This window comes from Vombatus ursinus, unplaced genomic scaffold (genome assembly GCF_900497805.2).
Source record: "Vombatus ursinus unplaced genomic scaffold, bare-nosed wombat genome assembly UNPS02014811.1, whole genome shotgun sequence".
NCBI classification, from domain to species: Eukaryota; Metazoa; Chordata; class Mammalia; order Diprotodontia; family Vombatidae; genus Vombatus; species Vombatus ursinus.
The window spans coordinates 7,118,309-7,142,246 of NW_020954589.1; the positions used below are offsets into that span (position 1 = coordinate 7,118,309).

The 23,938-nt window shown below is 45.2% G+C and overlaps 2 protein-coding genes across 8 annotated transcripts in view; one reads left to right on the plus strand and one right to left on the minus strand.

Moving 5' to 3' along the window:
• Positions 1-657: 657 nt before the first annotated feature.
• Positions 658-5,391, plus strand: LOC114053351 (steroid 21-hydroxylase). Of its 2 annotated transcripts, XM_027876331.1 has the most exons (10): positions 658-816; positions 913-1,002; positions 1,226-1,377; positions 1,552-1,675; positions 1,852-1,931; positions 2,106-2,192; positions 3,391-3,585; positions 3,747-3,925; positions 4,042-4,145; positions 4,418-5,391. In XM_027876331.1, the coding sequence occupies exons 1-10, from the start codon at positions 675-677 to the stop codon at positions 4,693-4,695; spliced, it is 1,431 nt and encodes a 476-aa protein (XP_027732132.1). In that variant the 5' UTR covers positions 658-674; the 3' UTR covers positions 4,696-5,391. The 2 variants fall into 2 exon arrangements, with proteins under 2 accessions (XP_027732132.1, XP_027732133.1); XM_027876332.1 differs by lacking the exon at positions 913-1,002.
• A 92-nt stretch (positions 5,392-5,483) lies between these two features.
• The window catches only part of TNXB (tenascin XB), a 55,461-nt gene continuing 37,006 nt past the window's right edge, over positions 5,484-23,938 (minus strand). For 4 of the 6 annotated variants that reach the window (XM_027876329.1, XM_027876326.1, XM_027876325.1 and 1 more), the window contains 18 exons: positions 23,670-23,938; positions 22,632-22,958; positions 21,365-21,691; positions 20,665-20,952; positions 19,522-19,800; positions 10,906-11,229; positions 10,294-10,629; positions 9,686-9,808; positions 9,353-9,496; positions 8,882-9,001; positions 8,588-8,731; positions 8,312-8,442; positions 8,056-8,188; positions 7,711-7,862; positions 7,473-7,569; positions 6,875-7,036; positions 6,581-6,744; positions 5,484-6,257 (listed from right to left, as the gene is read on the minus strand). The exon at positions 23,670-23,938 ends at the window's right edge or, in 3 of these variants, runs on beyond it. In XM_027876329.1, the coding sequence (XP_027732130.1) occupies positions 6,156-6,257; positions 6,581-6,744; positions 6,875-7,036; positions 7,473-7,569; positions 7,711-7,862; positions 8,056-8,188; positions 8,312-8,442; positions 8,588-8,731; positions 8,882-9,001; positions 9,353-9,496; positions 9,686-9,808; positions 10,294-10,629; positions 10,906-11,229; positions 19,522-19,800; positions 20,665-20,952; positions 21,365-21,691; positions 22,632-22,958; positions 23,670-23,938 (3,622 nt within the window). In that variant the 3' untranslated portion in view covers positions 5,484-6,155. The remainder of the gene's footprint in view (positions 6,258-6,580; positions 6,745-6,874; positions 7,037-7,472; positions 7,570-7,710; positions 7,863-8,055; positions 8,189-8,311; positions 8,443-8,587; positions 8,732-8,881; positions 9,002-9,352; positions 9,497-9,685; positions 9,809-10,293; positions 10,630-10,905; positions 11,230-19,521; positions 19,801-20,664; positions 20,953-21,364; positions 21,692-22,631; positions 22,959-23,669) is intronic. The other 2 variants (XM_027876328.1, XM_027876327.1) reach the window with 2 other exon arrangements.

Sequence of the window (23,938 nt, forward strand, 5' to 3'; positions counted from 1 at the left end):
AATTATCTAGTGTTCAGTTTCTGTGTATTGTGATTTCTGCATTTTAACTTCTTTCAAAGAGCCCTTTCATATTTATTATTTCTCAGGACAACCCCTAGGAGTTAGATAGCATCCCTATGATTATCCTCATTTGAAGGATCAGCAAACTATATTTCTTTGTATTGGCTATGTTTGGGGATAATTCTGTACAAGAACATCTCTGCCTCACTGGAGAGGTCTAGAAGTGGGCAGAGAAAGGAAAGGGGAGCAATTATGGAGGTGGTAGGAGTGCCCATTTCTCTGCTTGTAACCCTGTCTGAGATTATACAAGCTAAGCCAAGATGCAAACTAGAAGTCTGGATTCAAGGATGCTGTGTTCTGTTCTTGATTGATCGATGGTTCTCCAAGGCTAGAGAAGTGAAATTGTTTACAGTGGTTCCTGGAGAGTTGTTTGACAATGAAATCCAGGAAGGGGAGGGATATTGAGAGCTTTGGTTAGGGAAGGAAGAAGTATAACTCAGTCCCAAAGACAGTTCAAAGCCAAGGGGATGAATGATGCCCAAAGGGAGGAGGGAAGATGTCCAGTGGAGGTTATATTTGGCCTTTTGCCCCCTCCCCCTTCTTTGCTTTCCTGTGCTATGCTGCTCTCTGTGGTACTGCTGCTGGTCCTGCTAGCTGCCCTAGGGTGGCTATGGATGCAGCTGACTGTCTCACCCCATCATTTCCCACCTCTAGTACCTGGCTTTCTCCACCTCATTCAAGCTGATCTCCCAAGCCATTTTCTAAGCCTTGCACAGAAATATGGACCACTTTATCGGTTTCATCTTGGGATACAAGGTAAGAAGAGAATCTTCTCTGTTTAGATAGTCCCCCAGGTCTCCCTGGAACCCAAGAAAATTTATTTTGAAACCGTCCTTCTTTCCTCTCCTTTAGATGTGGTGGTTCTGAACTCCAAGAAGGCAATTGAGGAGGCCTTTATCAAGAAATGGATGGATTTTTCAGGGAGACCTCAAACATTCACTAGTGAGGGAAAGGACTATTGTATTCTTCATTGTAGTAAGGGCTGGGGGAAAGGGCTAAGGTTATTAAGAGAATCCCAGTTTGGGAAAAAGTGGTAGAGCTGAGAACTAGCAGCTGTATATTTACTTCCAAGGAAGCAGGGGCTGTTGGAAGTGAAAGCTTGGACCTGGGGTTCTAGATTTCTAGATTCCAGTGTTTTTCAGTTCAGTCCTCTCCATCTCCCCAGTCCAATTGGTAAGCGAGGCTGGCAAGGACCTGTCTCTCGGGGATTACACACCACTCTGGAAGGCCCAAAGGAAGCTGGTACGTTCTGCTCTTCTTTATGGCCAGAATAACATGGAGCCTCTTGTGGAGAAGATGGTACAGAAGTTATGTAAGGTGAGAAGACTGCTACCTGCTTAAGTTGAGTTCTAGGACTTCATGCTGCCCTCCTATATCTCCATCTCTACCTATAACCGGTTAAGATGATATCTCTCCGATGTCACCCCTCTGCTTGTTGCAATAGTAACAAGGCCTCCTCTAACCTTCTTAATTCTTCTTCATCCCATAAAGAGGTTCCTTGCCCAGGCTGGCTCTCCTGTGAACATATCTGAGGAGTTTCTCACACTCACTTGTAGCATCATCTGCTTCCTCAGTTTTGGGGAAAAGGTTAGTTACTCAGCCCTGTTCCCTTCCTCAGGCACCCTCTGGTCATTTCCCCTTAATCCTATCTTCCCACTTCTGTCCCTTCTCAATCTTATTCTCCCTTCCACTTCTCTTTGCTACCACCCTGACCCCCAGGAGGGATCAGAGGGAGTCTGAGAAAAGGGATTTTCCTCCCTTTTTGACAGAGAGAGTCTTCAGTTCATGAAATTAACAACTGTGTCAAGGAATTGATGGTAGCTTGGGACTCTTGGCAAGTCCAGATTTTGGACATCCTACCCTTTCTCAGGGTAAAGTTTCTGGAATGCAGACCCCAGGGACCTGGGGGTGGGGATGGTAGGGGCTGAGAGGGATGTCTTGGGCAGAAGGATAAAACACCTAGGTCTTAGAAGGGCTGCTACCCTAGCTTCCCAGAGATGAGGAGGGAGGAAGAGAAGGAGGATACAACTACTTCCTCTCTCCAGTTTTTTCCCAACCCAGGTCTCAGGAAGCTGAGGCAGATAATAAAGAAACGGGACAAGATTGTGCAGAAGCAGTTGAGATGGCACAAGGTAAAGGAATTATGTTCTATGAGATTGCTGGTTCGTACCAATTCTTCCCTTCAGTGATTGCCAGGCAGGTTTCTATCCTCTCTTCTCCCCACAATACACATGATAAGCTGCATTTATGAAGAAATGACCCTTGTTCAGTGTTTTGTAGAGAATTGTACGTGGTCATTATGTATTTATGAAGTCCTGGGATGTGACTGGGGCATGAATTCTGGGAGAGCAGGAGACATGCTAATGTTGCCAAGAATACAGAGGCATCATGGCCCCAGGAAATTCTTCCCCTAAAATTGGAAGGAGCTAGAGGAGCTTGGTTTTGGGGAATAAAGAAGGGAACATGGGTGGAACATGGGATAACGTTCATGCTCTAGATCTGCTATAGACCACATGCCCTTGGGAAGTTACCACCTTTCTGGACTATATACACTTTTCTCATCTGTAGGAGATTAGGTGATTGGTCCCTTTCAACCTTAAATAATACTATGATCCTCCCACAAACAAAATTACTGGTACCACAGAAAGCCAAGGATAAGGCTCCCAACATGGCCATTTTAGGGTAGGGGTCCTAGAATAGTATCCCTGGGCTCTGTAATTCAACCTTTATGTAACACTCTTTAAGGTATATATTTTTATGTACCTTTAATATCATAGAGCAAGAGCTAGAAAGGACTTTAAAAGTCAGTTATTTCAATCCTCTCACTTTTACAGTTGAGGAAACTGAGGCCTTTGGAAGTTAAATAGCTTACCCAAAGTCACACAGGTCATTTCTGAATTGGGATTTGAACCCAGGTAGACGTTTAGAGCCAATTCTTTTTCCATTGTACCACACTGTCTCTTCTCTAAACTGCTAATAAACTATAGTGAAAAGCCTCTTCTGTACCTGGGTGAGTGAAGAAAAATGTGTGATGGGGGGCTGAGGAAGTAGTGAGACTTTTGGTGATGACAGCTGAATGGCTGAGCAGAGGAGTTGTTCCTTCACTGTCATGAAGCTAGTTAGCTGAAGAGCTGGGACTCAACTCCTTGAAAAGAGAGAATTTAAGAACCATTAGACTCCCAGATAACCCAGGTAAAACAAAACCTGCTGTGTAGAGAGTGGTGTTTCGCATTGTATCCTAGTCCTCCACTTTCATTGGGGGAGTTTTTGCTCAACACCTTCACCCTCAGATCCTCCCCAAAGTGACTTTCTCTTTCTGCCTTCCCACAGGAGACAAGGGTAGAAGGACAGACTCGGGATTTGACTGATTACATGTTACAAAAACTAAGGGAGCAAGGAGAGGGGCCAGGTCAGCTTTCTGAGGGACACGTGCAAATGGCCTTGGTGGACCTCTTCATTGGTGGCACAGAGACCATTGCATCCACCCTCACCTGGGCCGTGGCTTTCCTGCTTCACCACCCGGAGGTGTGGCCCCAGAAGACTGGCCTGTCAAGGGCGAGGGAGGGGGGTGGAAGACACCAACTGGGGAGTCCCTGGGATTATAGCTAGACTCCAAAGATGGGAGGCCTTGGGGAAGATGTAGGTGAGGAGTGAGAAGAACTCAAGAGCTCCCCTCCCTCCCTCAGATACAGAGGCGGCTACAAGAAGAATTGGATCAAGAGCTGGGGCCAGGCTTTTCAGGAAACTCTCCCAATTATCGAGACAGAGCTCGGTTCCCGCTGCTCAATGCTACTATCACTGAGGTGCTCCGGCTGAGACCTGCAGCTCCTTTGGCCATTCCACACTACACCAAACAACCCACCAGGTCATTAATTCCCTCTGTCGATGCTGGGCTTCACAGGGAGGGGGGAGAAGGGGGGAGGAGGGGTGTGTGAATGTATCAGAGGTGCCCCTATCTTTAACTCCTTTGTTCTTCCTCAGCTTATGTGGCTTTGACATCCCTAAGAACACCATTATTATCCCCAACATCTATGGTGCTCACCATGATGACAGTGTCTGGGCACAGCCTTATGACTTCCGGCCTGGTACAGGGACCCAAGGAAGGGAGTGGGGCTGAATGGGCAGAGAGCTGGGATCTGAATGAGGGGTGAGGGGTGGGGGCAGTGCTAGATCTTAAGAGGAAGAGGAGAGTCAGTACGGGTCCTTCAGTGGAGCTGTCTTCAGAGGGTGGGGTGAGGAATAGGACGGGGTCCACAAGATCAGTTACTCAGGCCCTAGCAGCTGCAGAACAGAGGAGCCAGAGGCTTGATGCAGAACGAGGTCCACCTTCACCTCTCAGTGACCTTTCTCCTCCTAGATCGTTTCTTGGAGCCAGAAGCAAGCCCAGTAGGGATCCCGTTCAGCTGTGGGGCCAGGGTGTGCCTGGGGGAGCACCTGGCTCGCTTAGAGGTCTTCGTGACCCTGGCCCAGCTGCTCCAGGCTTTCACATTGCAGCCTGAGGGCAGCCACGTCCTGCCTTCTCTGAAGCCCATCTTTGGGAGCAATACAAAGGCCCTAGGGTTTAAGGTGCGACTGCTGCCCCGTGAGGCTGCAGCTGGAGTGACAACTTCTGCAACCTCTGGCTCTCCACTATAGAGTGCACCAATGAAATGCCTAAATGCAGGCCTTGAACCGCTGTTTCTCCTTTATTGACTTTGTACACAGCTCTCCCCCCTCACCCCCTGCTCCCCATAAACAAGGTTCTTTGCAATTGACTGGAATATTTTTTTTTCTGGGATCTAGGAGCAACTTGTTTTGTTTTGAGGGCAGGGAAGGGGAATGTTAAAAGTGTATCTAAGAATGTATTTGCTATTGAGGATTTTTATAAATCCAAGTGCCAACCTTTATCTCTGAACCAAAGAGCCGGTATTGCCTGCTAGAGCACACAGGTAGCTATATCGGTAAACTGAGGCCTTTTTCACCTTAACGTGAAAATACAGCCCCCACCTCCCCACCTCCACCCCTCTACATCAGCATTCATATACAGAATATAAAGGGGAAAGCTGTAATTCCTTAAAAACTGAGGTAAAGATGGCTCTTTCCTCTCCTCCCTTCTCCCTACTGGAAGTGACCCTTGACTTAAGTTACTCAGAGGCATGGAAAATTCCTTAGGGAACTTCAATGAAAGGGGAAAACCCTTATCTACTCAATTTCATTCTTCTCTCTTAAATCCCTAAACTCTCAGGAAGATCTCTCCTGGATTCCAAAATTGAGACAAGGCTCAGTTCAGCCCAAGTTTTGTATAACCCCAGCTCTTGTATGTAACAGATTTCACATCATAAACTGAATGGACTGACCTTCTTCCCCATCTCCACACAACACCTTCCACCCTTGCATTCAGCTAATCATTGCCTATGAATTAAAAACAAACAAACAAGTTTGCATCATCTGAGATAGGACCTTTTAATATTAAAAGGGGATACTTGTCAGCCATCCTAAGTGGAGTTTTGAGCCGTCTCCCCAGCCTCAATAGCTGAGCTGATACAGCAGGCCTCTTTGTACTGCCTGGTTAGCCAGTGGGAAGCCATCTCTGAATTTCCACCTCCTTGAGACTCCTGGGGGATACCCTCCACCCCTTCTGTACTAGCTCTCTGGAAAGCTCTTTCCCCTTCCCTTCCCTCACCCACCTGCCAATTTGAGATTACCTTGAGGCCTCAAGACATCATCTCCACCAGACCTTACACCTCTGATGACTACAAAAAATATCCTTCTATAATCACTTAGATTTGAAAGTTTTATGGAAGTGGCCTGTTTCTTTGTCTTAGGGTATGACAGTTTTTTTTTTTAAATCACAAATCACTCAGGGGCAACTGTTACTAAATGCAGAAAGTAATGTGAATACAAGGATCACATCAATCCCCCTCTTCAGTTATTTTCTACAAATCCAAAGTATAACTCTGGCTCTTTGGGGAAAAGGAGGAGGGCATGAAAATAAGGGCCCTGGCTCTTCTCTGAAATAAGCCGGTTAGGGGCAGCAGCTGGACAGTCTGGGAGGCTCCTGGGGCAGGAAGCCTTCCTTTTTATATCACAGGATCAGAGGGCAGGAGATGGGGAAATCAAGCCCTCTGGGAAGATGGGTTATAACTTCGTGGCCTCAGCTTCATCTCAGTGAAGGGGATGGAGAACTCAAAGCCCTTCCAGGAATGCCAGCTCACACCCTAGAAGAGGGGAGATGGAAATCACAACACGATCATCAGGTCTCCCTATTTCACCCTGATCCTGACTCCTGATTAGCTCAGTGGGCTCAAGGTGTCTCTTGTGCTCAAAGGAACGAGAGTCCATGGATCTCTGACAATTATTCACAAGACCCCAGACTCAATGCTGTTCCCCCTTCACAAGAGAACTTGGCTTATCATGACTCAATGACACTTCCCTACCTTCCCTACCTTCAGTTCCATCCCAGGCTTGACAACTCCCCTCCCCAAAGACCCTGTCTCACATCCTGTAAGACAGGCAGTCTCCTCATACTACCCCATCTCACCTGATGATCAATGATGCTTCCATAGAGTCCATTGAGGTTGGCATAGTGGCAGTTGCGATACCACCAGCCACCCCGATAGGAGACAGCACAAGGAATATGCAAATTGTTGGGGTCTCGGTCCCTTGTGGAGAAGATACTGCCACTGTGATAACTCATGGAGTCTCCTGAAGGGTAAAGGGGTGGGACAAACAAACAGAGTATAGGGGGAGGGTGAAGAGTCTACTTCTTTGTAAACTTTGTGTGATGATGACTGGACCCTCCCTTGCCCGGCCCCACCCTGACTGGGTGTCTTACCTGCAGTACCATGGTAGCCCTCTAGGTGGAGACGGTAGTACTTTGCAGCTGAGTCCACGGTAAAGAAGTCATATTCAGCAAAGGCAGACTCATTGCTAGTACGGAGATCCACTCTCATAGAGTAATCACCTGCTTGAGTCAGGCTATGTAGGGCCTCATTTCCTGGGGTGGGAAAGGACATCCAGTCTCTTAGCCCCAAGATTCCATACCTGGCTCTGTCTCCAACTTGTCTCTCCTTATTCCCCTCCTTTTTTTGTTTTTTTTTTTTTTACAATTAATTTTTATTTATTTATTTTTTCTCAATTACATGTAAACAAAATTTTTATACTCATCTTTTAAAATTTTGAGTTCCAAATTTTTTCTCTTCCTTCTTCCCTCCCCCCTCCTTGAGAAGACAATTTGCCATAGATTATATGTGTGCAGTCATATAAAACATTTCCATATTAGCCATGTTGCAAAGGAAAACACAGACTGAAAAAAACCCCAAGAACAATAAAGAGAGCATAGTCATCCCTTTTCAGAGACCAAGGCTTCCATTCTCCCAGCCTTAAACCTTAGCTCGTCCCCTCAGACCAGAACCAAGGGTAATGACACTGACCCAGCCAGAACTCCCCAGAGATGTTCCCAAATCCATGAGCGTATTCTGCCCAGTCCCTCCAGAAGTCTGTGCGTCCATCCATCCTGCGCTGGAACACCTAATGTAATGGGATAACAATGAGAATAGCTAACATTTATCTGAGGGACTGGAGAACACACGTGTCAGGAGAACCCTTTTCTCCCTAGGCAAGGGGAATGTTGCCTCTGGAGTCCACTCCTACCTGTGCCCCTCAACTCACCAACCAGCCGCCCCCATCTGTCTCCATGTCACAGTAAACTTCTAGTGGCCGCTCACGGTTTCCATTGAGGAAGATGGTGGTCATACGGGAGTTACTTAGCCCATTTTGCTTCTCTTCTCCACAATCTCGAGGGAATGGGATCCTCAGTCCACCTAGGGTGGAAGGGGGCAGGGATTAAATAAGAGGCCGACCTAGCTAGGACTCAAGACTCAGGATCAGTCATGGGCTGCTCCATCCCCCAGGCTTACTTTTACCCCTTTCCCTCTATTTCCCCTTAGGGACCATTGTCAACCACCCCACCCCTTTGTCCCTTTAGTTCTTCTCTCAGTGTCTAGCCCCAGGTACCAGTGGTAAAGGCGGTGGGCACAGGTGGTGTGAGACTTTCCCCCCAGACAGCCTGGATCCGAGCATTATACAAAGTAGAAGGGAAGAGACCAGAGAGTTGGTGAGATATGACCCCTCCTGGTAGCAGAATCTCCTACAGCAGGGGGAGAGGGGGAGAAGGAAGAAGTCAGAAGAAGCAGAGACAGAGACAAAGGCAGGCAGAAACGAATGTGGACCTGAGAGTTTGGGTTGGGTACAGGGAGCTGCTGGGGGATACCTGAGTCTGCCCCCCAGGAGTGTCATAGCTAAGCAAGTAGCCACTAGGTGGCGACTCTGGTTCAGTCCAGGTGAGTAAGGCAGAACGAGGGGTGACCTCTTTGGCCTTCAAGTCACGTGGGGCATCCAGTCCTGGAAAGGAAGGCAAAGCTCATTCTTCTCTTGTTACTCCCATGAGATAAAGCAGTGTCTTTCTGTGGTCCCTCACAGACATATCACATTAGAGCCTTCTCCTCCCTCTCATCTCCCCGCTTCTGGTTCCCAGGCCTCGTGATACCAGTGGTGAAGGTGATGCTGGCAGGGGAGGTGATGTTAGGACCCCGGAAGCCTCTAAGGGTGGCAGTGTAGTTTTTCCGGAGCTGAAGATTATGCAGCGGGAAGTCTACAGCACTTCCTGGAACTGAGGCCATCACAGGTGGGACTAGAGAGGAGAAGAAGGAATTAGCTACTACTTCCCTTTGATCCCCAGCTCTCCTATCCCACACTCTCCAATCATCTCTTTCCCCCTCAGAGATCCAGGCATTCAAAACCTTAACTTCTCTGTATCTCACACTGCCTCTCTTCAACTCACCCTCTGGGGCTGTGACACGAAGGGCATATCTTTCCACAGGGGCCTGAGGGGGGCTCCAGTGCAGCAAGGCTGAATCATCAGTGACATTTAACGCTCGAAGCTGGGTGGGGCCGTCAGGGACTGTGGTGGAGTAAGATGGACAGAGCTCCAGAGCTGGTCTTTGTGCTCTGTCTCCTCTCCATCTCTATTGAGCCTATCTGTCAAGTCTCATCTTCCTCTTACCCTTACAGCTGTCTCCTCTCATCTTCCTCCCATCTCTGCCCATTTCCCTGATACTCCCCAGCTTGAACCTATTATCTTTCTCATTCTTTAATCTCTTCCTCTTTTTTTATCCATTCTACAATTTCCCTCATCTCCCATCCACCCACAGCCCTCCTATTTCCTTCATCGCCCTCTATATTACTCACTCTTTCCTCTCTATTCCTCTCTCCTATCCACCTTTCCCTTCTCTCTCCCCCGTGTCTGTCTCACCGGTTGTGAAGAAGCCAGTGAGGGGTTCACTTTCCTCAAAGCCACGAACAGATACCACAGTCACTTCATATCGGGTTCCAGGGGTCAGACCCACCAGGTGCTGGTGCCAGGTATGACTGTCCACTTGTACACTTTGTGGCTCTCCTGGAAATACAAGGGAAGGAGATAAGAGAAGCTCATTGGGAGCCCCCATAGGATTAGAGATGTGGGGAAGGCAACAGAAAATAAGGGAAAATAGGGGAGGGTGAGAAGGGTCCAGGGAGAGGTAGCAGAGGATGAAGGAAAATGAGGTGAAGCCAAGATGGAGTCAAGGTAGATAAGCTGGCAGGTTACCTCCATCTGCTAGCTGGTAGGATATTTTGAAACCATCCACTCGGTTCGGGGGTGGAGTCCAGCTGACCTTGGCTGAGTTCTCTCGGATCTCACTGAACTTGAGATCTCGGGGGCTCTCTAGCACTAAATCAGTAAGGAAAGCAGTTAAGACCCCATGCCTGGCACACAGTAGGCACTTAATATTTATTGGATAGGATTGGGACCCCTTTCCAGCTCAAGAAAGGGCAATTTTGCCAGAATCTTCTCTCTCATATCGTCCTCTCTTATTGGTTATTTCTTTCTATATGACTTATTTACCCTTCTTTTTTTCCCTCAAGGCCCTGGAAATGGAAATCGATAAAAAGCCCATTCCAAAGGCTCAAGACACACTCATTCACACCATCACACGTGTCTTTCTCTACTCATAATTACCATCCCTACCTTACTATTTGAGAGGAGAAGAAACTGGTTGCTCATCCCTGACAGAGTACCTTGTTATTCACCCACCACCTACCCATCTTCCTGACTAAGCCTCTTCCTCTTGGGGCTTACTACCTAGGTGAGAGTCCTAGAGCCTGAGCTAAAGTTAGGGGTAGAGCCCAGAGGCTGCGGGCCATGACAGGCAGTACCTGGACTGAGTGTCCTGGCAGTGCCCTGGAGGCTATCAGCCTTATGTGGGCCACGAAGGCCATAAAGCGTTACTGCATAGAGGGTTCCAGGCCTTAAGTCACGAAGAACTGCTGAACGTTGGATGCCAGGCACAGTCAACTGTCGTTGTAGCAGAGGAGGGTACAGTGGCTCCGAAGGCTTCATCTCCGGAACCCCATAGCGAAGTAGAAATGAGTCAAAGGCCCCAGGTGGGGCCTCCCAATTCAGCCGGAAGGAACTTGTGGTCACATCTGACACAGACAGCTGGGACAGGCGGCCCCCAGTATCCCCCGGGGACTGCCCAGCTGGAGCCAGCCCTAAAGTAGGGGTCAGAAGGGAGGGGAAGAGGCCGTCAGACTTCAATCTGGTATTGGACCTACGCTTTTAGCTTAACCTCCATTCTCATGAGGGATTACCCTTTTTATTTTTGTAATGCTCTCTCCCTCCTCACTCACGACTTATGCGCAAATATTTCTAATATTTCCCAACCTTCCCTTTCCTAGAGTCAAAGGATGAGTGGAAGTAGGTGGGATACCACCAGATGGAAATTTGATTTGCTGGCCTAGAGCTCTGCCGTGAGTAGGAGCTGTCACCTGTAGTGCCTTCTGTAGAGATGGGGCCCAGACGCTTCCCATCGTAGAGCCCATAGAGGAGGAATGTGTACTTCCAGCTGGGCTCCAGGTCAGAGATAGTGATCTTTTTCTGGTCTCCCCTCACAAGCACTGCCTGGGACTTCCCATCCTTATCTTTATACTGGATCACAAAGGAGTTAAAAGTATCCTGTAGGACTGTCCAGGAGAGACCCAAGGAATCTGGGGCAACATCAGTCACTTTCAATATTCCTAGGTGGGGTCCCAAAGAGAGTTCAGGGGCTTCAGTAGCCGATGCCAAAGAAGGTGCAGTCTCTTCTTCTTGGGCTGCGTCAAAGAAAGAGGTATAGAAAGAGATTTAGCTGAACTATAGGACACTTTGCACAGAAACAGAGTACTAAATAATTGGAGAAACATTAATTGTTTATGGTTAGTCAGTGCCAGTATAATAAAAGTGCCAATAATACCTAAACTAATTTATTTCCCAATCAAATTACCAAAAGCTTACTTTATAGAACTAGAAAAAAAATGACAAAAATTCATCTAGACAAACAAATGGTTAAGAATAATAATAAAGGGAAATAATGAAAAAGGGTGGGAAGGAGGCATAGCATTGTCAGATCTCAAACTGTACTACAAGGCAATAATCATTAAAATGATTTGGTACTGGTGAGATACCTGTGGAATAGATTATATATATATAAAACATACAGAAGGAAATAAACTAGTAGCATAGAATTTGATAAACTTAAAGACTCCAGCTCCTGGGATAAGGGTTCACTGCTGGGAAAACTGGGAAGTCTGGCAGAAAATAGCCTTAGAGAAACATCTCAAGCCACATTCTAAGGTAAGTTCCAAAATTAATATATAATTTAGGTAGAAAAGGTCACATCCTTTAGGATTCATTTATGATTATAATTCATAATTCATTTATGAGTTAGAAGAGCAGGGAAAGAGCAGAAACAACCTTTTAAAATTATGGATTGGGGAAGAATCTATGACCACATAAAGGACAGAAAGAATCACAGGAGAAAAAATGGACAATTTTGACTACATAAAATTGAACAGTTTTTGCACAAACAAAACCAATGCAATTAGAAGTAGAAGGGAAATAGTTAACTGAGAAAACCTTTGACTCTTGGAATACCAGGTTTCCTTGAAGAATCAGCTCAAGGACCACGTTCTTCATGAAATTTTCTCTGGTCCTCTTTCCTATATTACCTCCTCCTTCCCTCTAGCTGCAAGGAGATCACCTCATCCCAAAACTATTTTGTATTATTTTAGACATTCTGTATATGTTCATATGTGTACATGTTGTCCCACCCGCACATTAGAATGTAAGCTTCTTGAGGGAAAGGACTATCTCAATTTTTTTGTCTTTGAATCTCCTAGTACTTAACAGAGTGATCTATATTAATAAACGCTGATTGGTTGATTGACTGATAGTAAAGGTTTCTTTCTGAAAACTCCAACAGCGTTTCAGCTGAACTAAGGAGAAAGGTGCTTTTCTGACACCTAAGCCAGGCCATCTGGCGGCTCAGTGGGCAGAGCTCTGGACATGGATAAGAATAGGTGGAGTTCATCCAAAGAAAGAACTATGGAGTTTGAATGCAGATTGAAGCATACTATTTGCTATTTTTTTTTCTTCTGTTTTGTTTTGTTTCCTTTTTCTGGTGGTTCCTCCTATTGGGTCTAATTCTTCCTTACAACATCACTAATGTGAAAATGTTTCATATGAATGTATATGTATAGCCTATATCAGATTGTGCGCCATCTTGGGGAGGGAGGGAGAGAAAAATTTAAAACTCAAAAGCTTATGGAAGTGATTGTTGATAAATCAAAATAAATTAATAAAAAAAGAATAGGTGGAATTGGGACAGTTAGAAAAATCAGAACATGGGCAGAGTAAAAGCTGGTATCAATGGAAGTGAGTGATCTCAGACCACCTGAGATCCAAGCTTAGTCAAAACTCCTATTTAGGTGTTGTCCTAAGTTTTACAAAGTGCATTTTTCACAGCCACTCTGGAAATGAGGTAGAATCCTTTTAGGAGCTAGAACCTTTTAGAACCTCAAGGCTCTGCATATTATTTTGCTTAACAACAGACCTTTGACCTATTGACATAGGTTATTTTGCAAATATTGCTTGTAATTGTTCTTGAAATTGTTCCATGGATGACTGTTTTACCTATCCAACCATACTGAAAGGTCCCTAAGGGCAAGGGCCGCATCTCTTACCACTGTAGAAGACCCCCATCACTCAGCCACACCTCAGTTCTTAGTAGAGTGCTCTGCACACAACAGCAAATGCTTAGTAAGTGTCTATTGTCTCGCTGGAATGCTAGCCAGGTCTTCCTCCTTAGCCCAACCTATGTCATCTTCTCCATTGCTCTCAGCACCAAGGAGATCTTGATGTCTCTCAGGAGAGATGGAAAGAAGGTATATATAGGTGTATAGAGAGCTACTCAGGGACATTAAGTTGACATCTGGGGTGGTGGGCAAAGCACAATTCTCAACTGTCCCTGCTTACCCTGGGCAGAGATGGGGCCAACACACTTTCTATCATGGAGACCATATAAGAGGAGCTTGTACTTTCTGTCATGCTCCAGGCCAAACACAGTGACCTCATTTTCATTTGCAGCTATAGACAATACCTGAGGCTGCCTATCTCAGAGCCTAGACTCATACTCTCCCTCTGCTCCAACATGGACAGATCCCCATCTTTCTCTCCCTGGCTCCTTTTGCCACCACTATTGCCACTTATTTTTGGCTGGTTGCTTAATTAGTGATTAAGTCACATACCAGACAGGCCAACTGTTGAATAAATAAATTAGTCGTTTTTTAGAAAAGGAGGTAGGGAGGGAAGAGGAGGTCCTCTCCTTCACCTCAGTTTGCCCTTGAGGCCTGGTCTTGGCAAGACTTCTGATCAGGAAAGGGCCAGAATTATGAAGGAAGCAAACAATGAGAAGGATATATATTAGTTGCCCTGGAGACGCCCCCAAATAGCAAGTTTTGAGGCAGGAAGCAGTAGTTGAGCTAATCTCTTTTCATGACTCATAGTAACAACCCCTCCTATCCTTAAATCCTGACTCCCTGTGCCCCGTCTGTTCTCTTGACCTGCCCTATGTAGTACATAACATTGTCTATACCTGCTTCTGAAGGCCAGCTAGTCAGGCCTTATAGCCACAGTGGATATGGGAAAGAGGCTCAAGGTTAGTGGAGTGGACAAAGGGACAGACATGGGGAGAATACAGGCTTATTCCTGTTTAAGGAGGGAGCTTATAATGGAGTAGTAGGAAACTAAGGCTAGGGTAGGATAGATTGAGGCAGACATGTCTCTGAGACCTTTAGAAAAGTAATAAGGGACTTAGGAAGAACATTTTGACATCCTAAGTTCCAGCTTGTGGCCAGTCTAGCTCCTAATTTGGCTCCCTGACCCTACCCTTCTCTGGCTAGTATGACTCATAGTCCTAGGAGTAAGGTGAAGGTTAGTGACCCAAATTTTTGCCCACACCCCCTGCGCCCTAGCCCCTTTGCCTCTGGGACAGCTGAGTCATTGGAACAGTAACATCAATTTTTTCCACATTCTTCTTATGAGGTCAAGTCTTCCTTTATCCCTCCCCCACCTCCCTAATTGTTCCTGGGGTTGAGAGGCCAAGTGGAGAGAGTGGGAAATGAGGCATAACAGGTGGGGCTAAAGTGGAAAGGAAGAAGAAAGGGAGAGGAAAATGAGGCAATTAGAGAATTGATTCTGTCTTGCTTGGATCTAATCTGGGGCTCCCAGGCCTCACAGTGCTAGGAGAGAGACCTAGAGGGAAAAATTACAGGCACAAGACCTGGGTTACTTGACCTTTACATGAAAGCACCTAGGATTGCCTTCCTTTGTGGAGAAGGGACATACTTGGAGATCAAATGCTAGAATATTTGCGACTGGGCTCTTGAGAAAGGCTTGTTGGAGCAGATTGAATTGAGGTGACATTTCTCCTCTTATTGTTGGTGTAAATTATTTGTTTTTGTTAGTACGTGTGTAAATTTTGACATTGTAGTACTACAGCAACTAAATTGTAGAAAAATTGTTCCCATATGGGGAAAGGCAATGAAATGAATCATCAGAGAGGGCCTGGGGAGGAGAACAGAGCCGCTGGTGACCTGTGCCAGGGAAGGTTTGCTCACTCACTGGGCTCAGGATCTATGGAGAGTCTCTGTTCTGCAAACGATCTAGGAGCCAGGGTACTCCTCACACAGGAAATGGGAACACAGAAGGCACAAACAGGAAGCATATTTAATATAGGAGGTAAGAGTTGGCCATTCCAGGGAATGACATGAAAGTGACAGGCTCCAAGAGAAAATGATGGACCCCATCATCATGGCCACATAACTGTTAAGTTATGTAGGTCCAGATGGTATCTTAGAAACAAAGATGAAGAAGCCCAGCTTCACCGAAGGGTAGAACTAGCTTTAAGCAGACTGAATTAGACAGAGAGAAATAAGTCAAAGGAGAGAGTAAGACTTCCTGGGGACTGGAGTCATAGAGACATCCAAGGCAGGTGAAGAAGGCAGTTGCTAGTTTAGCAGGATGGCCTAAACCCAGGGGAAAGAATCACTGGGAACAGAACAGAGAATCCTTACAGGGGTCAAGGCAGCATCTATCATTACCAAAATCAAAACCAGAGACAGAACAGAGGGTTCATGTCAGCACACATCAACCAGCAGAAAGCAACTTGCTGCTGTGATAAGACTTTGGCCCAACCAACCCTAAGTACAGGCCAGAGGAGGTAACTTGGGGACCCACAAGTGAAAAGGAGACAAGGAAACAGACTGTGAAATGACCCGCATCCCATGAATGCAAGCCAAATCAATTAATGTTCAGACTTCGGTGAGGTTTGTTCTGAAAATTCATTATTTCAATGCTTTTTGTTCTATTTTCTTGGTTTGCTTCCCTTACTATTTCTCAGAAAAAAAGTTCCTTTTAAAAAACCCCAAGCCTGTTTTCATCTGAACAAAAAGGACACATTGTTCTGCATGCCTAAAATACCCTTCTTTCTCACCTCACTTCTTAATCCGAGTTCCACTCAAGGCTCAGCTCAAGCTCTACCTGGAGCCATTTTTTGATTCCCCCTAGGTTGATGTCTTTCTCCAACCCCAGAGATTACCTTCTGTGTACTTTATAAATATTTGAACTGACTTACCTGGGCAAATGTTGTGTCCTCACCCCTTCACCCACCCCCCACCCCCAAACAGAATGTAAATTCCTTGTGGAAAGGGACTGTTTTGTTTTTCTCTTTGTATCCTGAGTACCTAGCATAGAGTTTGGCACATAGTGGGTTCTTGATAAATGCTTACTGAATGAATTGAAGAGGAATTTGTTTATAACTAGGTTAGGATATCCAGGGGGACTGGAATATTCTAAATGGCCAGGCATACTGGCAAAAAGTAGTAATCTCAGCTCAGAATCCTGTAAAAATCCAGTAAAACTGGGACTGAGAAAAGTGAAAACTTAGGAGTTTTTCCTGTGAGAGACAATTCTCTATTTGGAATTTTCCCTCACAGATGAGGACAGATTTTCCTCTGAAACAACAAGGATTTAAAAAGATCTTTATAGTGTAGAATATTGGGCTCAATCTAACAAGATGAAATTCAATAGGGATAAATGTAAAGTCTGGCACTTGGGTACAAAAAATCAACTTCATAAGTATAAGACGGGGGGGGGAAGCATGATCAGACAGCAGTTGTTCTGAAAAAATATCTGTGGGTTTTGGTGAACTATGAGCTCAACATGAGTCAGTAGTATGGTGTGGCAGCCAAAAAAGCAAATGGAATTTTGGAGTACATTAAGAGAAGCACAGTTTCCAGGAAGGGGGTGGGGTGATAGCCACTGTATTATGCCCTCTTCTGGAGTACTGTTTATTTCTGGATACCTCTGTTTAATAAGAACATTGATAACCTAGAGAGTGACCAGAGAAGGACTACCAGGAAGGTGAAGGACCCTTAGTCCACTTGAAGGAACTGGGTATGTTTAGCCTAGAGATGAGAAGACTTAGGCTGGGGAGATGGAAAGGAGGAGATGATGGTTGTGTTTAAGTATTTGAAGGGCTATCATGGAGGAGGGATTCAACTTGTTCTATTTGGCTCATTAGGACAAAACCAACAGCAATGGACAGAAGTTGAAGGAGGCAAACTTAGACACGACGCCAGAAAAAAAACTTCTTAACAATTAGAGCTCTCCAAAAATGGAATGGGCTGCCTTTAGAAAGGGTTGGTTCCCCCTTCTTTGGAAGTCTTTAAGTTAGATAATTGTTTGTACGGTATAGACATAGAGGACTCACTTTGTGTGGGGGTTGGACTTGAGGACTGCTGAGGTTGCCCCTAAGTTCTGTGATTCTAGGTGGGGGTAAGGGGTGGGGAGCAGGGCAGGACACAGGACAAGATCACACTGGCCCAACATCTGGTAGTTTCCTACTTGAATTAATTATAAGAAACTGGTCTTTCACAGACCTAATTACTGAAAAGAGGCCAGATAATTGATAAGGTATGTAAAATGTGTCCACATTAGGTGATCCCTTTATAGGATGTGAATAAGTCCCTGAATATACTGGAATGGGAACAACTCCACAGGCTGAAGAATTATAGGCCATGATTTCAGATGACCTGTAAAAGTCAAGTCAGTGAATCTGGGAAAGACTCAAAGAGAAATCCAGCTTCTGATGACACTTGAGGCTGAAGATGGGGGAGGCCATGAGAAACCCTGAAGGAGCTTCCACAAAAGAAGAGGCAAGGGCTTGGGCAGATTTCATATGAGGGGTATCAGGATAGAGTTGTTCAGACTACAGACTCCAAGGCTGTATCCCTTTTCTTCCCTGGGGATCCTTCATGGAAGCTGTTCCTTCTGGGAAAGTCTATTTGCCTTTCTTTATATTAAACATTTACTTTGTCCCTACAAACAATGTTAACCATAGACCTTTCCTAGTTTGTGTGTACTTATTGGAAATGCAATTGGGAAGAGGTAATTGAAGGGGAAATATCCCTAGAGTAGTGAGATCTAACATGGAGTTGTTTTGCCAGAGGGCTATTTCTGGCTAGCGGTTCAGGGCTAAGAGAGAGAGAGATCTAGTTAATGAGTCAGTAATAGGGGGAAAAGGGGGAAAATTGGAGTGGTTAACAACCTAGGTCACTACCCCATCCCACAACTGCTACAAGCTTTGACTGTCTCTCACTTTTAAACTTCTAGATGGTTTAAATGCATATGCATATATATGTATATACACATGTATATATGTATGTATGTATATACACAGACATTTATACATATACACACATACACTTGACTTAAAGAGTATGAATGATTCTTGCAGCAAATCATTTAATTTTGCCATATGGTGTTAGCTCCTTCATCCAATGGCCAAGGCCATACGTCCTCTAACGTGATTAAGGAACTTCACCCTTCGTGAAATTGTTGGAAAACTCAGCAACTCCTTTACAATATACACCTTGTTGTGGGGTCATAAGAAAATCTCTTAATACCAGCTTTTATATACTTTTCCCCTCAGTTAAATACTTGCTATTGCCAGCAAATCATTTGTAGAGCATTTGTTGGCATAAAAATTAGGTGTAAAGTTTTGTTGTTTCTGTAGCACTAAAGGACTCTAAGTGCTGTTAGCACCCTCCGAATTGTATAATCGAAAGAGCACTGGATTGGGGTTCAAATATCAACTTTGGTACTTGGTATCTATGTGACCATGACATTTCTGTTCTCTCGACACTAATGTCATGGAATTCAATAAACATCAAGTAAGTAAAAAATAAAGAAATAAAGAATGAATTAATTCAGTACTTTGGGACAAAGCTCATCTTCCCACTTGTTTGAGGGATGAAGCTTTTGAGGAGAAACTAGGAGGCTATGCTTTCTTTAATAAAAATGATGCTGGTAATGGTGATAGCATTTATATGGTAATTTAACGTTTGCAAATAGCTTTTCACATAATATAATATTTAAGCCTCACAAGACTCCTATGAGGCAGATATTATAGGTATTATTACCATTTTATAGCTGAGAAAATTAAGGCTCAGAGAAGTTTAGTGACTTTCCCAGATCACAGAACTAATAAATGTGAAGGGGTGAGGTTTAAATTCAGGTCCTTGTTATTCCAATTACTTTGTCACTCTATCTACTAGACAATGCTGCTTCTTAATAGTGCACTTCATTTTTAAGTGACTTAGGAAGGAAAGAAAACCTAATTAAAAGTGAAGGGAGGATGACTAAGAAAGGAGCAGGGGCCATGAGAGGGAAGAAAAGGTGACCAATGCAGCTTGACTCCACAAAGTGGACCTGGGCATTTACATAGCTGCCACCACAATGAGTCTAGAGGAGAGGCCAAGCTGGGATGGCCTTCAAGTTGATAACAGGCTATTATAGAGCAGGAAAAACAAAACAAAACAGATTTCAGACGGATGGAGCTAGAACTTTCTGACCATTAAGAAAGTAAAATTAATTATAAGGGGGAGGCTATGGGGTCCTTTTGAGAGGAGGATTCAGAAGAAGGAACTTTTTTTGGGAAAAACTTGGGGTCAATACTGTTTGGAAGAGGGGGAGGAGAAATATGTTCTCTAGAGCGTCCTACTTACCTGTGGTGCCATCTGCAGAGATAGGGCCCAGTCGTTTCTTGCCAAAGAGTCCATAGAGCAGGAACTTGTACTTCCGGTTGGGTTCTAAGCTAGAGATGATGATCTCTCTCTGGTCTTTTCCTACAGGCACCATCTGGGTCTGCCCGTCCTTGACCTTGTACTGGACCACAAAGGAGTCAAAGGGACCTTGAAGGATGGTCCAGGATAGGTGCAAAGAGTCTGGGGTTGGGTCTGTCACTGTCATCTCCCCCAAGAAGGGAGATGGCTTTACTGCTGGGACTAAAAGAGAGACAGAAATGAGAAAAGAGAGAAGGAGAGAGATGGAAGAAAGGGGAGGGAAAAGAAAGAGAGAAGACAAATAAATTACTAAGTAATAAATTAGTAAGAGACAAATGCAAAAGTAGAGGGAAACAGTGGAATGGGTAGAAAGAGAAGACAACTCTTGTCCTAAGCAGTTCCCCAAAGGGTAGGCTAGCCGGGGTCTCTGAAGAAGGAGACCATGAGTCCTAGCAGAACAGAGTCCCAAAGTGTAAGAACTACACTTTCTATCACTATAGAAACCTATAGGGAGAGAAAAAAAAAATCCAGCCCAGAGAAAGGGAAGTTGGATATGATAGTAGGAGTGAGGGTTAGAAGAGAGAAGGAAGGGGAAACACTACAGTAGTAGCAGTAGCCCACAGTTCTACAGAGTTTCAAAGTTTACAAAATACTTTCCCTACAACAACTCTGTGAAGTAGGTAGTATTATTATTCCCATTTTTATGCACAGAGTAAACTGAGTCTTGGAGAGGTTTAAATGACATAAGGTCACAGAAACTAATAGGTAATGGCCCTGGGATTTGAATATATTTCTCTCCTGAGTGTCTTTGGTGTGACTTCTCACTGCATCAGGAGCTGGGAGGGAGGCAGGGGTCTGGGCATTGCAAAGGTGGGATTCAGGGTCCTGGAGTAACAAAGGCCTCATGGATTTTCCTGCTCTGATAATAGAGGAAAGAACATGCTAATCATATCCAATAGAGGATGAAAGAGGACAGGAATGAAAAACTGTCCAAGGCTCCAGGCTCTTAATGGTGGCAGAGGAAAAACAAATGGTGGCATGGAAAAACAAAAGTCTGGAAAAGGCAGATTTCTATTATGTACTCACGGGTCTTGGCTTCTGCAGAGACGGGGGCACTGCGTTTCCTGTTGTGAAGTCCAAAAAGCAGGAACTTGTATTTCCTGGAGGGCTCTAGGCCTGAGACAGTGACCCCACTCTGATCACCTGCTACTGGAATAACCTGAGGCCGCCCATCCCTATCTTTGTACTGGATCACAAAAGAGTCGAAGGGACCCTGAAGGACACTCCAGGTGAGGTGTAGGGAGTCCTGGCTTATATCAGTCACTGTCAGCTCCCCCAGGTAGGGCTCTGCTGGAGGTTCCATGGCTTCAGGAGCTAGGCCAGAGAAGAACACAGACCAGCTGAACCAGGCTGGAGAGGAGAGTGTCCAGGAGTTGGGGTGGGAGGGATGGCTCCAGGTTCTAGGAGGCAGGCACTTAAGTAAACCCTGGAGAAGCTTTTGCATGAATATCCTAGGGAACTCAGTGTAGAGCATTATTGGGCTACCAGGAAAGGCACCTGAAGGAGGGAGGAACGTACAGCAGCCACCAGGTCAGCCAGGCAACCAATTTTCAAAAAATCGGCTCTTAACCATGTGCAACCCCAGAGGATACACCTGAGGTCTCAGAAGAAGGAAGTGATAGAAAATGTGGGCATAGCTGCCTCTATGAGTTTGGGTTAGCCACCAGTTGGAAGGAAGGCAGGTCCAGGCCCCTTGCCCCCAGACAGTCTTGTTCTTCCTACTCACCGGTCACAACAATGGTAGAGATGGGCCCCGCACGATGGCCTTCATGAAAGCCAAAAAGGTTCAACTTGTACTTGTGATTAGGGTCCAGGCCAGAGAGCATGACTTCCTTCTGGTTGCCCCTAGTGCGAATCACCTTAGTTTGTCCATCACCATTCTTGTATTGCACCATGAAAGAGTCAAACTGGCCCTCAGTGACAGTCCAGGACAGACGCAGGGAGTCCGAGGTGATCTCCATCACTGTCAGTTCCCCCAGCTGGGGTTGAACCCAGATTTCTTTGGGGACCTCAGTGGTTAAGACTGTGGGGGACAGAGTCTCTTCTTCTAGGACTGGGACAGAGACATAAGAAGGCACAGATGAACTGGGCTTAGAAGGGTAAATGTGGGTTTCCCAAGTGAATTGTTCCTCTTCAAAGGGCATAAGGAGGTGTCGGCCCCATAGAACAATATTCTCTATGGCATAGTGGAAAATGTGCTGGATTTGGAGTAGAGGACCTGGGTTCACACCTCACCTCTGCCACTTATTAAAGGTTATCTTAGGCAGGTCATTTGCCCTCTCTAGGCCTCAGGTCCTCAACAGTAAAATGAAAGGCATTGGCCGAGATTTTCTGTAAAGTCTCTTCTAGCTCCAAGTCTATGTTCCTATAAAATACACTTATAAAAATAATAAACTGTGGTTATAATACTTTTCATAGCTCCTGGCAAATGCGATACAATGAATGGCTAGGAAATGGGGTATTCTGGTTAACCAGATATTGTGGGCATCCTTTGCTTCCCACCCACAACTTGTTTCTAATAAGAGTTGACATTTACGGTGTTACGGCTTACAAAGCCCTTTACACATAAAACCCCTGGAGCTTCACAACCACACTGTAAAGTAGACAGCAAAAGCATATGAGGAGACATGTGTTAGAGCTGAAGTGAGTGGTTCGCAGTCAAAGAGTGAGTCACCAGCAAAGCCAGAGCTCCAGTCCAGCTAAACCCAAGGTCTTTTGGGCTTGAGGCTTGGGCTCATCCCCTACCCCAAAGCCGCCGCCTTGAAATTATCCATGTCACAAAAGTGCTTCCCTCTCTGATCAGATTCCAAGCCAACAAATACCAAAGAGCTCTTTCTTAAAGGAATCAGAATAGACCACCCTTTGAAATAGATCTATTAGCTATACATAACAGGGAAATCTTATTATAGACAGATTTATATTAGAATGGGGGGTCACTGCAAATGGAAAATAATCTATGCGTCACCCCTGAGAGACCAACCTTGATTACTTACCTATCATACCTATGGTAGAAACAGGACCCACACGTTGTCCATCATGAAAACCATAGAGATTCATCTTATATTTGTGGTTGGGTTCTAAGCCAGAAATTGTGAGTTCGTTCTTGTCACCCTCAATGCGAACTATCTGGAGTTGCCCATCCCTGTCCTTGTAATGAATTGCAAAGGAGTCAAAGTCTCCCTGGGTGACAGTCCAGAAGAGTCGGAGAGAATCCGGGCTGGTGTCTATCACTGTCAGCTGCCCCAGGAGTAGCTCTTTGGTGAGTTCTGGAGGCTCTATAGCGGGAATTATGGGGATTGGGGCCTCATCTATTATTTTATCTGGAGTTGAGAGGGAAGACACAAAGGTGAAATGAGTTCAGGGATGGATTAATTCCTAGTTATTTGCTCTGTAGTTCATGTGGAAATGGAGCAGAACAAATAACCAGTAGGAAGAAATAACTTAACTTATCCACTTTCAGAATGGCTAGTTCTTTAGATTATAGAGAGAAAAACATTAATATGACATTTTCAGAGATACCTGATAAGTGCTAGAAGCATTTCAACCAATTGAATAAGCCCAGAACTATGAGGCTGAGATGGTGAATGGTTGAGAGAGGTAATAGCAGAGCAGACAGAACAGAAACAGCTCTAACAAGAACCATTTCTACATAGCAATTGTAAGAACCATTGTGTCTGGGAAATTGGATGAAATATGCACAAAGGCAACAGATACAGAGCAGAAGTAGAATGAACACAGAGACAGAGAGTCACCCACCAAGAGGATGGAAGCGGAGCCCCAAGCCAAGCTTCACCTTTGACAATTCTCTCCAGTGACCAAGTCCCTTTCCCACTCAGCTCCAGAGCATTTGTCATGCTCATTAAATATGAAGGAAGAAGCAAAATAGAAATTGTGACAACAGACAAGGGATGTAGGAAGAGGTGATAGGTATATTGACCATATTTCAAAGGACTTACAGAGACAGACAAATGGAAGGAAAACGGATTCTCCCTGGAGTCTCACCCTTGATAATTCTATTGTCCCTCACTTACCAGTTTTGCCAATGACAGAGACTGGGCCCACACGCTGTCCATCATGGAAACCATAGAGATTCATCTTGTATCTGTGGTCAGGCTCCAGCTCAGAAATAGTCACCTCATTCTGGTCTCCCCCAACACGCACCATCTGGGGTCTCCCATCTGTGTCTTTGTACTGGATTGTGAAGGAATCAAAGTCTCCCTGGGAGATGGTCCAGGAGAACTTCAGGGAGTCTGGGGTGGTCTCTGTCACTGTCAGCTCCCCAAGTTCAGGCTTCTCTGTG

Coding starts and splice junctions, on each gene's coding strand:
- LOC114053351 (XM_027876331.1), top strand. CDS start 675: ATGCAGCTGACTGTCTCACCCCATCATTTCCCACCTCTAGTACCTGGC. Junction 1,932..2,105: donor ACATCCTACCCTTTCTCAGG/GTAAAGTTTCTG, acceptor TCCTCTCTCCAG/TTTTTTCCCAACCCAGGTCT. Junction 4,146..4,417: donor GCCTTATGACTTCCGGCCTG/GTACAGGGACCC, acceptor TTCTCCTCCTAG/ATCGTTTCTTGGAGCCAGAA.